Source organism: Dasypus novemcinctus, chromosome 10, assembly GCF_030445035.2.
Source record: "Dasypus novemcinctus isolate mDasNov1 chromosome 10, mDasNov1.1.hap2, whole genome shotgun sequence".
Classification (NCBI taxonomy): Eukaryota; Metazoa; Chordata; class Mammalia; order Cingulata; family Dasypodidae; genus Dasypus; species Dasypus novemcinctus.
The window spans coordinates 103494397-103506457 of NC_080682.1; the positions used below are offsets into that span (position 1 = coordinate 103494397).

Below are 12061 nucleotides of genomic sequence, written 5' to 3' on the forward strand. Positions count from 1 at the left end.
CTTTACGTTGTCTAGTCTTCACTTCTTCCTGATCTTCTTTCTCATCTCTACCTAGTAAAATCACATCCATTCTTTAAGACTCTGTCCAAATGTCCCTTCTTCTGTAAAAGATTCCCTTAGCAGCTAAAAATAGTCTCCTCATTCTCTTTGCTTTCGTACAACACTACTGTTGTAAATAATCACTTGCTGAGTAACTTTAGGCACTTAATTTCTTTGAGTCTACTGTGAATAAACATAACAAAAAGTTACTTTTAAATGCAGTTGCCTCTAATTCTAGGCTTTATTTATTTATTTTTAAAAATTTCTCTCCCTTCCCCCCCCCCCCATTTATCTGCTGTGTCCATTCACTGTGTGTTCTTCTGTGTTCACCTGTATGGCACTGGGAATCTGTATCTCTTTTTGTTGAGTCATCTTGCTGCATCAGCTCTTCATGTGTGTGGCCCCAGTCCTGGACAGGCTGTACTTTATTTGCATGGGGTGGCTCTCCTTACGGGGTGCACTCCTTGCGCATGGGGCTCCCCTATGCAGGGGACACCCCTGTACATGGTACGGCATCCCTTGTACATCAGCACTGCGCGTGGGCCAGCTCGTCACATGGGTCAGGAGGCCCTGGGTTTGAACCTTGGACCTCCCATGTGGTAGGTGGATGCTCTATCCATTGAGCCAAACTGCTTTAATTCTAGGCTTTAAAATCTTCAAGGGGGAAGCGGACTTGGCCCAACGGATAGGGCGTCTGCCTACCACATGGGAGGTCCGCGTTCAAACCCCTTGACCCGTGTGGAGCTGGCCCACATGCAGTGCTGATGCGCGCAAGGAGTGTAGTACCACACGGGGTGTTCCCAGCTTAGGGGAGCCCCACGTGCAAGGAGTGCGCCCCGTTAGGAGAGCTACCCAGCGCAAAAGAAAGTGTAGCCTGCCCAGGGATGGTGCCACACACACAGAGAGCTGACAAAGCAAGATGACGCAACAAAAAGAAACACAGATTCCCAGTGCCCCTGATAAGGATAGAAGCGGTCACAGAAGAACACACAGTGAATGGACACAGAGAGCAGACAACTGAGGGGGGGGGGGGGAGAGAAATAAATAAATAAATAATAAATCTTTTAAAAAATAAAATAAAATAAAATCTTTAAGGACACAAGCTTATTTTACTCACCTCTGTACCCATAGTAATTATTCAATAAACATTTAGTGAATGAATGAAGATAAAAATAGGCATTTCTTACTCTGTAGTTAATTTTCAGAAAAGTTATACATTGGACTAAAATACATAATTTGTTGTGGCCCTGTGAATTTGGATCGTATTAAAAGGGAGTTTTTCTAGGGTTAGAATTAGCAGTTAAGCATTAAAGCCTGACAAACATATACTTTCTCAGGAATATCCCTCCACTATCCCCATATCCACCCACATAGGGTTTGGTTCAATTAGGTATTTATATCTGCTCTACAAATCTGTCAGCTGTGCTTTAGAATTTGAGAGGTTTAAAAGACAAGTTCCTAAAAACCACCATGACAAGATATTATTGATGGAAATTTTTAGAGGCTCCCCCTCACTAGGTTTGCAATAATTAACAAACTGTAGCTCAGTTCCCTCCGACATGCACTGAGAAAAGACAAGCCCGCCTCCCGCAATAGCCTCCACGTCTGAAAGAACAGCACTGACCGCAAAGGTTGAACAAAGAAACCACGTGGAGACAGGAGTTAAGTGAGATAGAGACCTTCACCCTCTCCAGATCAAAGCACCACCTGCTCCTCCAGCATTCCAAGAAAACCTAGCTCCCTAGCCCACTGCCTTCTAGCCATACAAGGGAAAATGTTCACCTCTAGGGCTTCCTATTGGCCCCTGCACCTCACTCAGACCCTCGACCCCCTCCCACTGACTATCATTTCCCCGCCTAGGAAGTTACTGTATAAATTCATATTCTCCCTTCCACAGGTGGGTTGAAGTCTATTCTTTGACTCCCTCAGTTGGGAGAGCTTCCCAATAAACTTTCCATCTGCAATCATTAGTCTCCACATCCCAGTGAGCACCGCTTTTTCTCCCCAACAGAAATTTCCTAATCTAAAAACTTTAGGTTTTATTGGGAAGATTGGTTCATTGACTCTATGAAAGTATAGGATATATTTTTATGATCACAAAAATAAAACTATAGGTAGTAAACCAAATTAAGGGATCATTAAATTTTTAGTAACAGTTAGTTTTTATTTGAGTACTCGTTTATTATCTATTCCTACTAAATTAACTTTCCAGAGTCCTGATTTTTCACAAGATGCTTATGAAGTTTCTTACAGGTAAAAACATATTAGAAAAACATTCGCTCCTTGCCAGTGTGTTTGTACAAGTGTTAAAAGCCTTTCTGATTTCATGGCTAGAAGTGTAGACTCCTAGATTTTACATCACTAAGCTCAGTGAATTGATTCTCAACTCTCCTTCCCACAGACCCCTTCAGAGTCCAGTTCTATGAAGTAGGTTTACTTTTTCTCTCTTTCTCTTTCCTCAAGTTGTCACAGCAAAAATGTCTATTGTTTGCTTTATAACTCTATTATCAATTGTCAGTTTCTTCTTTTCCTAAATACTCCCAAAATAAAGATCTTATTCACATATACTGAAGTGAAGAGTTGCTAAAACAAACATATACAATTATATATACATGGGAGAAAAAAACTGCACCTAGGCAGGTTTTCTATACAAAGGTCAGTGCTCTTGTCTACTTGCATATGTTTACGTACATGGTCCTTCCATAGCATCATGAGGATCACAGGGTTTTCCAATTACAACTGATTTAAAATATAGTGTAAAAAATGAGTCTCTTAAATGCTGCTAGTCAGATACCAGAGCAACTTTAACCACTTTTGCTAAGCTTTCAACTTAGCAATAAATACAATACTCATTTATCTTCTTTTCCTTTCAAAATTCAATTTAATTCAAAAATCTGAAAAATCAAATATTCTCATTTTGCTATATTAATTTAGATAAAAATCAGCCAATATTTTAAAAAATGTGATCTAAAGTACATAAAATTTGTAGATCAAATGAAACCAACATAGCCTAACAGTTAGTATACACCCTGTATTTATCAGGGAGTAAAGAATTAGCAAGGATAACATTTATTTACATAATCAATTTTTCAGAAATGCTAAAAACACATACTTGGCCTCGATGTCAGCTTTCTCTCGTATTGCATGAGCCATTTGTTCAGTCTCAAAATACTTCTTTTTGCCTTTAGCTAAATCTTTCACCGTCTCTTGTAATTCAGTTTGGATCTTTGTCAACTGGTCCACACACTGTAAAATATGAAGTGCAATTATTATGATTTTAGTTTTTAGGTTTATAGAAAATGAGTCTGTCCGACGAATTGTGCACTATGCCCTCCGGATGCAAACCCAGAAGAATCAGCACTTTTGGTCTCCTTCAAATTGCAAATTAAAATCCAGTGAACAGATGGTAGTCCCATTTCAAGTGCTGTATCAAATAGTGTCACAATATGCCTAACAACCCTTCTTTGAGAAATAACCCCTAGATACTACTGATGACTTATTTTAAGGGAAGGCATAAAAGCAACTATGAAAATACTCTGTTGGAGAGATAATGACAATAAAAGCGAAAGTATAAAGCAATTCTCTATTTCTCCATAATCTTAATCATGTCTCTTTATGTTTGGGAAACTGATAGTGCAAGGAGTGCCGAAGAATTCACTCCTAGGAAAGGAGTGAAACTTAAGAAGTATGACTTTAAAGCTCAAGATTAATGAAAGAAGCAGAAAACCTGGAAAAAACATAACAGTTGTTACTCAAAACTATCGCCAGCCCAACTCCGTGGATGCACATATACATTCTAGGAAAAGGGATATACATAAGAACTTAAAGAACTATTTAATAGATAAACTCTTATAACACATTTGGGGCCAAAATAACACTGCTTTGGGACCCATTTAAGTCCAAAGGGGAGTCATCTTTCCCCAGTTTGAGACAAACCAATGGGAAGTTTCCCTAGCCTGAGGCCAGCTCAAGGCAACTACCAGAAAAAACTGCTGTGTCTGGAATAGCACCGTTAGTGCTACGTGGGGGATGATAAAAGTTCAGCAGAGCAGGAGAGACATTGGTGAAAGACCACTGTGCAAGGCTGAGAAGTATGGAGAACAGAAAGGATACGGCAGGATTAAACCTAGACTTAGATATATGACACAAAGGCTAGTCTCCCAGAAATTGTTAGGTGTTAAGGAAGAACACTTCACAGGCGATGAGAGTTTTGGAAGGTCCAGTATGGGCATGCAAAAGCAAAATAACCACTCACACATTTATTGAACACTTACTAAGTGTCAGGCTGTGAATAATGTAAAACAAACAAAAAAAACTCCTTTCCCCACTGCATGAAAACTGGACCTTTGTTTAACTTTCTGGCTCTGTATTCTAATGGAACCCTGATGAAGACAAAAGGTCAACTGTGTTATCAGGCAGTATCACTTATGAATCCTGATTGGTAAGTTGCATCGTGATAGGGAGAAACTGTAAATGATCTATAAATATACGATGGAGAGGCCTTGGCTTTGGGATTCCATGAACGTGGTGATTCCGGGACCTGGGCATGTCCCTTGCATGGACCCTGGAAGTTCTGTCTGTGGAGCTGTAACAAAAGAGCTCAGTCTGCTTGAGGTCCTGAGGCTGCCCTGCACCGGTGAGTCTCATTCCTTTGTTCCAGACTTGTTACCTGGACAGCTGTGTGGACTGGGGCACACACTGATGGGAGGGCTAATTCCACTAATACTGGATACTGCACTACTGGCAATCTGTTTTCCCTGTCTTCTGTCCTAAGTAAACCTCATGCACGGTGTGGCCTGATAAGTTACACCTAAAACATTCCCTGTGGGTATTTCATAGACACTATGTTTAACACTTACAGTTATGTTTCTGCCTCAAAACAACTCTGTAAAAAAGGTAGGTAGCAGTCATCCCATTTTAAGATGAGAAACATACTCAAAGAGATTGAATAACTTACCCAAAGTCACATAGGTAGGAAGTGATGTCACCATTTACCATGTAACCCATTATAGTGCAACCACAGTTCTGTAAGGTCTCATACAGAGATCGTTTGTCTTAAAATAGTAAGTTTTTTAAACTGAACTATAATTCATGTAACATAAAATTCACGTTTTTAACGTTAATAATTCAGTGACTTTTAGTATATTCAAAAGGTTGTACAGGGAAGAGGACTTGGCCCAGTGGTTAGGGCATCCGTCTACCACATGAGAGGTCCATGGTTCAAACCCCGGGCCTCCTGGACCCGTGTGGAGCTGGCCCATGCGCAGCGCTGATGCGCGCAAGGAGTGCCCTGCCACGTAGGGGTGTCCCTCACATAGGGGAGCCCCACGCGCAAGGAGTGCGCCCGGTAAGGAGAGCCGCCCAGCGCGAAAGAAAGTACAGCCTGCCTGAGAATGGCACCGCACACACGGAGAGCTGACACAGCAAGATGACACAACAAAAAGAAACACAGATTCCTAGTGCCGCTGATAGGATGTAAGTGGTCACAGAAGAACACACAGCAAATGGGCACAGAGAGCAGACAACTGAGGCGGGGCGGGGAGGGTGGAGAGAAATAAATAAATAAATAAATCTTTAAAAATAAAAAAAAAAAAGGCTGTACAACCATCAACACCATCTAATTCCAGAATACTCTCATCACCCCCAAGAGAAACTCAGTATCCATTAGCAGTCACTGCCATTCTCCTCCTGTCCCCAGGCTCTAGCAACCACTAATTTACTTTCTGTCTTGATGGATTCACCTACTCTGAACACTTCACAATATGTGGTCTTACGTGTCTGACTGCTTTCACTTAGCACATGTTTTCATCCATGCTGTAGTATATATTAGTGCTTCATTCTTTATGGCTGAACATTATTTCATCTTATGGATAGACTAAAATAGTAAGCTTTTATCTAGCAGAAAATTCCTTCTCCCTTATGAATTTTATACTCTTTATTGTATAAGGAGTATTCTGTATATTTATTGTTTAAGAAGTGGTACGGAAAAAAAAAAAAAAAGAAAAAGAAAAAGAAAAAAAAAAGAAATGATATGATGACAATCTGGCATTCTGATAGGGAAATGCTAAGCATCCCAATAATGCCAGGTTTGCAGGTGTGAAGAGCTAAGGGAAAGCACCCCGGCTACAATTAGATATCACGAACTGGATATGGTCTGAAAAATACAACTGTGTTTAATGGGAAAACAGGATAGGATATTTAAAAGTGGAATCAGTTATAAGGTATCAATATTTGAAGTGTTCTTTCCAAATAATGGAACTTGGCCTCAAGAAAACTAATCAGTATGGTTTTGGCTAAAGGGAAGCCCAAGAAACCTGTAGTAACACACATCCATTGATATGTCTGCTAATTTGAACAGTTTGAGAGGAAAGTAGGCATAGTGGCAGGGTTTCCCAAGGGACTGCAAACATCTGGATTGGGTTTTGGTGGATCCACACATGTATATACACATGTAGTTGCCCACTTTCTACATCCCTACCACCTGGAGAATAAGACACCTATCTTTCCTTAGTCCTGGGCAATGAAAACATCTTATGGAGATTATTTCTCTTTCATCCACAAAGGACTATTAATTAACTAAGTAACTTTCTACATGTTTCACAATACCAGATGCATTTTGTGATAATTAAAATCTTTGAAAGGATTTCCCAAAAAATCTCATCAGAAAACTCTGGTTGATTCTATTGCTACTTGCTTTTATCCTTTTCATAAAGTTTCTAAGATACTGTCAAACAGTATTAGAAATTTCCTATGTGCACATATAAATCTCCGTGATCCTTTCTTAACAATAAATCCACAACCAAATGTTTTCCAACACCGAAGTAAACTGTTTCAAGTCATGATAATTTGGGTTCCTCTTCGAAGGAAAGTGCTCTTGCACACAGCAAAATATCAAAAGTATTTATTAAACAACAACAACAAAAAGTCACCAAACTTAATTTGCAAAGAAAATGATTACCTGGGATTCCCTTTCCAACTTTTAAAATAAACTTTTGCTGTAAGAATTCATTTTTTGGTGGTGGGCTAAATTATGAACTTAAAAGAGAAGCTAAAAATACCTGCATTAAAAAAGCTTTGGGGGAAGCGGACTTGGCCCAGTGGTTAGGACGTTTGTCTACCACATGGGAGGTCCGCGGTCCAAACCCCGGGCCTCCTGGACCCATGTGGAACTGGCCCATACACAGTGTTGATGCATGCAAGGAGTGCTACGCAGGGGTGTCCCCCACATAGGGGAGCCCCACACGCAAGGAGTGCGCCCCATAAGGAGAGCCGCCCAGGGCGACAGAAAGTGTAGCCTGCCTAAGAATGGTGCCGCACACACGGAGAGCTGACACGACAAGATGATGCAATGAAAAAAAACACTGATTCCCGTGCCACTGACAACAGAAGCGGACAAAGAAGACGCAGCAACTAGACACAGAGAATAGTCAACTGGGGTGGGGGGTAGGGGGAAGGAGAAATAAATAAATAAATCTTTAAAAAAAAAACAAAAAGCTTTGGGGGAAGCAGATGTGGCTCAACCAATAGAGCGTCCACCTACCACACGGAAGGTCCACGTTCAAACCCAGGGCACCTGACCCATGTGGTGAGCTGGCCCACACGCAGTGCTGCTACATGCAAGAAGTGTCATGCCACGCAGGGGCACCCCCCCACATAGGGGAGCCCCAAATGCAAGGACTGCGCCCGGCAAGGAGAGGCACCCCGCGTGAAAAAAACATAGCCTGCCTAGGAGTGGCGCTGCACACATGGAGAACTGACGCAGCAAGATGACGCAACAAAAAGAGACACAGATTCCCAGTGCCGCTGAGAATGCAAGCGGACACAAAGAACACACAGCGAATGGACACAAGAGAGCAGACAACTGTGTGTGGGGGGGGCGGGGAAGTAGAGAGAAATTTTTAAAAAAGCTTTAGGGGGAGTGGGTGTAGCTAAAAAAGAAAAAAGGCCTTTGTGTGATTTAAGCCGAGCTCTGAGCAGTCATAGAATGGAGTGTAAGTCTAAGGGATCATACAATATGACTGTAACACAGATTCTAATGAAGAAATTAAAAGTATGCTCCCTGAGTATGACACAGACATTAGGGTAGAAAGAATTGCTAATTACTTCAAGACAAGAACAATATTAAGAGTACCCTGGGAGAGGGGGTAAGTAAAGTGGGCCCATATCTCAAAGTCCTACAAACCACTAGGTTCTCTGACCTAGTAATTATGTTCTTGGAAATTTATCCTAAGAGAATAATTTAAAAGAAAAAAATTAACTTTTGGTGGGTATTGTCCAAAAACTATTAATTCAAATGCCCCCCCAAAAGGGGTATAGCTAAATAAAGCAGAACAAATGGAAAATTTATTTAACAATAAAATAATAAAATGAAGGTTGTATAGAAACATGACAATAAGCAGAGAGAATGGGGTAAAGGGGATACCCTAAACTATTACCTGTATGTTAACTACACAAAAGCTAAGAAGAAAAAAGAAGTAAGGAAATTAAGTAGTCTACCAACGTGAAGGAATTACATGTATTTTTCTATAAACTTGTTTAAATATTATACTTCAAGTATTTTTAAAAGACTGTATAGGATTGGAATTAAGTAGTAGGATATTCAACTTCCTACTGTTATTTACTACTTAAGTCTCTAACTTTTTAGCCTTAATCTCAACATTTGTAAAATAATAATGTTTACATACTTAACAGGGTTGTTATGAAAATCAAACAAAAATGCATATAGGAGCAGCTTGCAAATGCTGGAGTGCTGTAATAGTTTGAATCTGTATGTACCCTGGAAAAGCGTGTTCTTCAAGTTAATCCACCTGTGGGTGTGGACCTATTGTGAGCAGGATCTTTTGGTGAGTAGGATCTTAGAATGTGACCCACCTCATTCAGGGTGGGTATTAATCCCCTTAATTGGAGTCTTTTATAAGAGAATGAAATTCAGACAAAGAGAAAACCAAAGAATCAAGAAGCTGGAAACAAAAAAACCTGAAGGGAAAGACCAGTGGACACTGCCAAGTGCCTTGCCATGTGATAGAGGAGAGGACTCCAGGAACCCTGGCAGCTGGCTCTCAGGAAGAAGGTGTTATCTTGAAAATGCCTTGATTTAGACATTTTCATGGCCTCAGAATTGTAAAACTGTAAGTTAATAATTCCCATTGTAAAAGCTAGCCCCTTGCTGGTATATTGCTTTCAGTGGCCTGGCAAACTAGAGCAAGGGTTATACAAATGGAAATCATGGGGAGTGGATGAGGCTCAAGCAATTGGGCACCTGCCTCCCACACGGGAGGCCCCAGGATCGATTCCCGGTACGTCCTAGAGAAGACAAACCTCAATGAGCCGCAAAATGAAAGTAGTTCAAGCAGTTGGGCACCCGCCTCCCACATGGGAGGCCCTGGGTTCAGTTTCCAGAGCCTCCTGAGGAAGATGAGCAGACAATAAGCAGACAGATGAGGGAGACATCTTGGGGGCAGGGACTTAAAAAATTAAGTTACTTAAAAGAAATGTGAATCATAATTATTTCCAGAAAGGTAACATAATATAAATGAGGCATATATAGAAAAAAAACATGGCTAAGTGAAAGTAAGAATGGCAAAACAACAACAAAAAAACAAAACAGCTTATTGATCTGATTTATAATACAGAAAATGATAATATTATTGTTCTGATTAATCTCCACAATGGTCAGAGTCTTCATAATTGTAATGTGTCTGGATTTATTAGCAATTGTTATAAAAGAACATGGCCAAAATAGAAAATTTTAACAAAAGATCATGAACCTTGAAATATTATGAAACGTGAATTTTAAAAGTCAAATTGATTCTGATCCAAACAGAGCAATGTAAAATCAGGATACATTCCTGTAGTATGGAAACTAAAAGTTGGCCAAAATACACTTGAAAAAACTGAAGGAACTGAAGACCAAAAACACACACTGAACTTAAGGAACTGTGGTATCTAGGAGAAGGGAAGCAAATCTTAGTAAGTTCTATTGGAAACTTGTCAGTTTTTCTTAGGGCATTTGTTGTACAGTGGCACAGAGAAACCAGACTATGGAGGTAGTGGTTGCACTTTGAGGATGCCAAGGAAGAGAGGCTTAAGAATGAAAGATCTGGAAAGAAGGACACTGCAAAGGAGCAAGTCCAAAAATTTGTATGCAATTTCCCCTTGAATCATTAGTTGATTTCTAAACAGCAGGTGTGGGGTGAAACTTAAGAAATCCAGTAGAGACTAGTACCTAGCTGAGCTGAGTCAAGAGGATCAGAACAGCTAGCTACACTATGTGGAGAAGAAAGGGACTGGAATTCTCAAGTCCTACACACTTCCATTTAAGATCCTAGAAGTAAAGATACAAGGGGAAAAGATCAGCCCTAAAACAGCCTAAAATGACACAATAACAGGATCAAGGTGATATGTGATAGGATCCCATCTACACATGAGAAGAAAACTTAACCCTCTCTGGAAGAAGATAACATCTTGCAGACCCTCTACAATATTTAACACATAATGTCCAGCTTTACGAGACATACTGAAACACAGGCCTCCAAAAACTGAAAAACAGGAGAAACAGCAAAACTTTTTAGAAAGACCTACAATGACAAAGATAGTGGGACTACAAAACGGAGATTAGGAATAACGTGTTTAACAGGATAAAAGGAAAGCATAGAGAACTGCACCACAAAAAAAAATCTATTTTCAAAAAGTCAAATAGAAATTATAGAACTGAAAAATACATTAAGATTCCAAAAGATTCGAAATAGCAGAACTGATAATAAACTGTGAGATAGGTAGGTCAATGGAAAACACTCATATTGAAGGACAGAGGTAAAAAAGGGCAGAATTATAGAAATGTGGAAGAGAGCACAAAAGATATATATGGACAAAGTCAAACGGGCCAAAAGGACAAAAATCATAATGGAGACATAAGTGGAATTATGCTGTTGAAAGATTCTATTGTCAAAAAAGTGGTAAAATGGTAATTCAGAGTAGACTGTAATAAATAAAAATGGAATAAGGTTTGAAGAATAGTAAATACCAATTCAAGGTAGATTATAATAAATTAGGAACATAGGAATCTTAAGGGAAACTACTAAAAGAATACTGTAAGATTACAGAATTAAGAAGCTAATAGTGGAGAAAAATGGAATAATAAAAAATATAAGATTTAATCCAAAAGGTACTTCAGGCAAGATAGCAGAATTGGGAGCTCTAAGACTCAGTCTTTCCACTAAAACAACCATTAAATAGACAGGAACTGTCTCAAACAACTATTATGAAATTCCAGAGGCCAGAAGAATACTGTACAGCATCCAGGGAAGAGCAGGAGGAAAAGGCTAAGAAATTATGGGAGACAACTGTGAACTGCTCTCTCCCTGGGGAGGCTACCGTCACCCATGCCCCACTACAGGGGCAGGGCGCCATGGGGTCCAGTCCCTGCCTAGCTGCTGCGGGCAGAAAGGGACGTAAAAATCTTCTTTCCCCAAAACAGGGGTGTACACAGTCCATAACCGAACATGGCTTTTGATGATCAAAATTGGATCACTAGGTCCTGGCTCTGAGGGCAGCTAGTTCCAACCCACCCCAGAAAAAGGTGGCGGCAGCCATGTTTCAGCACTCCCTGGACAAGGGCAGAGGGGGTGGAGATTTAAAGATGCGGTGCTCCCTCAGGACCCTCGGGGCAGTTAGCTTGAAGGGCTGCATTTGCCGGGGAGGACAGGAAAGCTCAGGTTCGGGGAGCCAATAGAGAAGATTTTGGCACCCTTCCTGACCCCCTCCACAGGGCACTTAGTAGCTGATGTGTGCCTCATTCATGGGTCCCTGACCTTGATTTGGTTGGAAAAGACCAAATTGGGAAAGTCTTCCCCTGGTTAACCCTTCTCCCAGAATTTGCCCTCCAGGCAAAAGAACATGAAAGAAAGTGTAAAAACCTCTAAAGTCAGTCTGGAACAAAGGCATGCTGGTTTCACATACCTGGGAGAAAAAAGTTTGTCCACGAGAAAAGAAAGAAGATAACCAAACTCCTATAAACATGGGG

The 12061-nt window shown here is 40.5% G+C and overlaps 1 protein-coding gene across 2 annotated transcripts in view; it reads right to left on the reverse strand.

Moving 5' to 3' along the window:
- FCHSD2 (FCH and double SH3 domains 2) overlaps window positions 1–12061 on the reverse strand; it is a 359152-nt gene that overhangs the window by 163601 nt on the left and 183490 nt on the right. For both annotated transcript variants that reach the window (XM_058305914.2, XM_071218257.1), the window contains exon 6: window positions 3152–3285. In XM_058305914.2, the coding sequence (XP_058161897.1) occupies window positions 3152–3285 (134 nt within the window). The remainder of the gene's footprint in view (window positions 1–3151; window positions 3286–12061) is intronic.